The 2,769-nt window shown below is 48.0% G+C and overlaps 1 protein-coding gene across 1 annotated transcript; it reads left to right on the top strand.

The window, feature by feature from the left end:
- The first annotated feature begins 914 nt into the window (after positions 1 to 914).
- LOC129164969 (uncharacterized) lies at positions 915 to 2,550 on the top strand. Its single transcript, XM_070544412.1, has 3 exons — positions 915 to 1,139; positions 1,228 to 2,359; positions 2,440 to 2,550. The coding sequence occupies exons 2-3, from the start codon at positions 1,315 to 1,317 to the stop codon at positions 2,454 to 2,456; spliced, it is 1,062 nt and encodes a 353-aa protein (XP_070400513.1). The 5' UTR covers positions 915 to 1,139; positions 1,228 to 1,314; the 3' UTR covers positions 2,457 to 2,550.
- The last annotated feature ends 219 nt before the right edge of the window (positions 2,551 to 2,769 follow it).

Here is a 2,769-nt window from a genome sequence, read left to right as displayed (position 1 = left end):
ATTTAATGGCGAGCGTATCCAGTCTTCTATATCTGCGATATGTCTGATTTCTTACATCTAAAAGCTACAAACAACGCTTTTCTCTGTGTTTCACTTTGATGTCTTATTTTGAACTTAACCGGAAATTGTTCCGCTCACTAAATTCTCCGAACCTCAGAACCGAGACTAAATTCTCGGACACCTTTCGTCTCAGTGTGTTGACACTGTGGGCGAGCTATTGTGGAAAATATTTCCATTGCATGAGCGACTTATAGAAGCCGAATCTGAACGGAATGCCCGTAGGCACCTACTGTTGCTTGATTGCACGGTAAACGTCGTAAGCCGGGTTATGGCCGTCACGCGTTACTGCATTCAGATTGCGTACGCTTTTTAAAGTCCGTATTACAAGCGGGGCGAGATGCCTACTTGTTAATCGGGAAAATTTAAGTCTGGTCGCTACAGACAAAGAACGCTAGACCTGGCCGGAGAGCTAAGCTAGCACCATAGTTAGACAAAAAGGGAACGCGTCCCGTTAGATTGTCATACCATTTCTGACACAGTCAGTCTGTGTCCTCACAAAACCCGCATTGGCGGTGGTTCTTGTAAATCGCTACGGTGTGTAGAATCTACATTTTGCTACGTTTGTCCGTCTGATAGCATCTCGGCAGCGTAGGGTTTATTATTTTTTTATTATTTTTATTTTGGACCGGTGATCGGGTCGGCTTTCACAGCCTCCGTTGCTCGGTTCCATGCCTTTTTCTTCCATCTTGTGAAGTTGTGTGTATTCATTTCTCTATCAACAATTCCTTGTTTTACCCTGTGTCATGAAGTTAAGTAAGCTACGGACAGTCCTTGTTTGTGTGAGACATATTAAGGAATCTGCCCGGAGTTTTACGTCGGCTCAGAAGGTAAAAACGCGAGTTGCTCTGAACTTAATGGGAGATGGACGAGACACGACAAGATCTTTCTTGCACTGTTACACCTGATGTAAGGTTCTCTGACGTTCTGCTTCCAGAACATGCCAAGACGCAGGAAATTCACCGGCCGAGCATCGCTGGTCCCTCCGCCCGCCCGAACGGGCCCGTTTTAGGCGGGTGCCGCCGGTCGGGAGCAGTGGGGACTAGTGGCTGCGGTTCGGTGCCAGCTGCACTGGGTCGGAGGTGGTTCTGGTCTGCAATTCATGACGTGAATTCATGCAACATAATGTTTACAGTCATAACGCTTTTTCTTTACTTTTATTTCTTCCAGGGGGTCAAAAACCCACCATCAATATCAAGGTTTGAAATAAACAACACTTTCTCTGCTGCTTTTAAGCTGAATAAATCTCTTGAGCCTATGGTTAACCTCTCTGACAAACAGGTTGTGCTTAACCATTTGTTTCCTAATGCTTCTCCTCTGTCATCCATGTTAAAGGCTGAACATCTCTCCAGCATGGGTGTGCAATCTTCAGGCTGTGATCCACCGCTTCAGTCAGAGGTCTGTTTTACTCGTCAGTCCGCCTCATGCACAAACCAGCTTCTTTATCGGGGCGTGATGGAAAAGTCAGCCGCCGTGACACACTTGTGGTCTCCGGACGGAGCTACCATGCCATTTAAGGGGTTTGTGCCCGGACATCTTGACCTTTATGTGAATGACCTTGTCACTTTTCAGTTTGTGACCTCTGCTAATACGGTGGCCAATTCTTTTCTCCTTTCACAGGGGTGTGACTTAGTCTCGGGCCTCTGTGCTCTCTTTCCTGTGATTTCTCTTACAGGTGACCACGACGACGCAGAAAACCCTGCGGGTTCCAGTAGTCAAGTGGTCAGTGGCGATATTGAAGGAAGCTCGGTGGTTGCTGCGATCATCTCTCTCACGGGCCCGGGGGTGCCACCCGGCCCGGGAGGTGTAGGTGCGTGCAGTGATGCTCTGCTCGGGGCCCCTCCTGACAAAGGGGGGGTGCTGAGTGGCTCTGAGTTTTCCGTTGCGGACTTCAACCGGTTCGGGGGAACGCCTCCTCCGAGCGGGCGGGTCATTGCAGAACTCGACACTGACCTTCCTCCAATTCAGCTGACAACATTGACCTCCGACCCGGAGTTAGGTGCTGCACCTTCTACGGGGCGGAGTTCTAGTCAGTCTGTAAATACTCTGGTTAAACCGGGTTTTTCTGATTCAGTGTGGGAACCTCCATCATTCTTGGGAATAAAGTATTCTTGGCTTCAGTTTTCAGGACAGACCATGTTCCTAAAGCTAGCATCATGTCTGTATCTGATTCTAAACATGGCTAGGTTTGCTTTGACACCCGTGACACAACCATCCTTGGATCACTCCTTTTCAGAACCTCCAAGTCCAACACCTCCAGGTCTTTGGACATCTGAACACCTACTCTTTCAGCACGATTCAGGTGACAATGTGCATCTTCTTGGTAATAGAGCTTTTAAGAGCTTAAGAACTGTTCTTTGTTATGCTTCTCCTGTCTCACAGACACGGCATACGTTTGAGAAACAAAAGGGGGGTGGGGAGCCTCCTCCCGCTTTGCGAGCATCATTTTCGCATTTCCAGTTCACTACTATTTCTGATCACAACAAAGTCGCCTCCGTTAAGCTGCAACACAACTTTGAGCAGGTAAAATCAGGTTCTGATCTAACAGCTAAACCATCAGCTTCGCTCCAGTTCCAAACGGAACCCTCAGGTAAATTCAAACAAGTTTCCCTGTGGGTTCGTAACACAAGATACAAACAGTTTGATAACCAAATCGCTTATGAGCCTGCTCCCACAGATACGTCCAAACTCGTGTCTCTGTGGGTCCGCAAT

Source organism: Nothobranchius furzeri, chromosome 14, assembly GCF_043380555.1.
Source record: "Nothobranchius furzeri strain GRZ-AD chromosome 14, NfurGRZ-RIMD1, whole genome shotgun sequence".
Lineage (NCBI taxonomy): Eukaryota > Metazoa > Chordata > Actinopteri > Cyprinodontiformes > Nothobranchiidae > Nothobranchius > Nothobranchius furzeri.
Note: the sequence above shows the minus strand (reverse complement) of the source record. Positions and strands in the feature narration are given on the sequence as shown.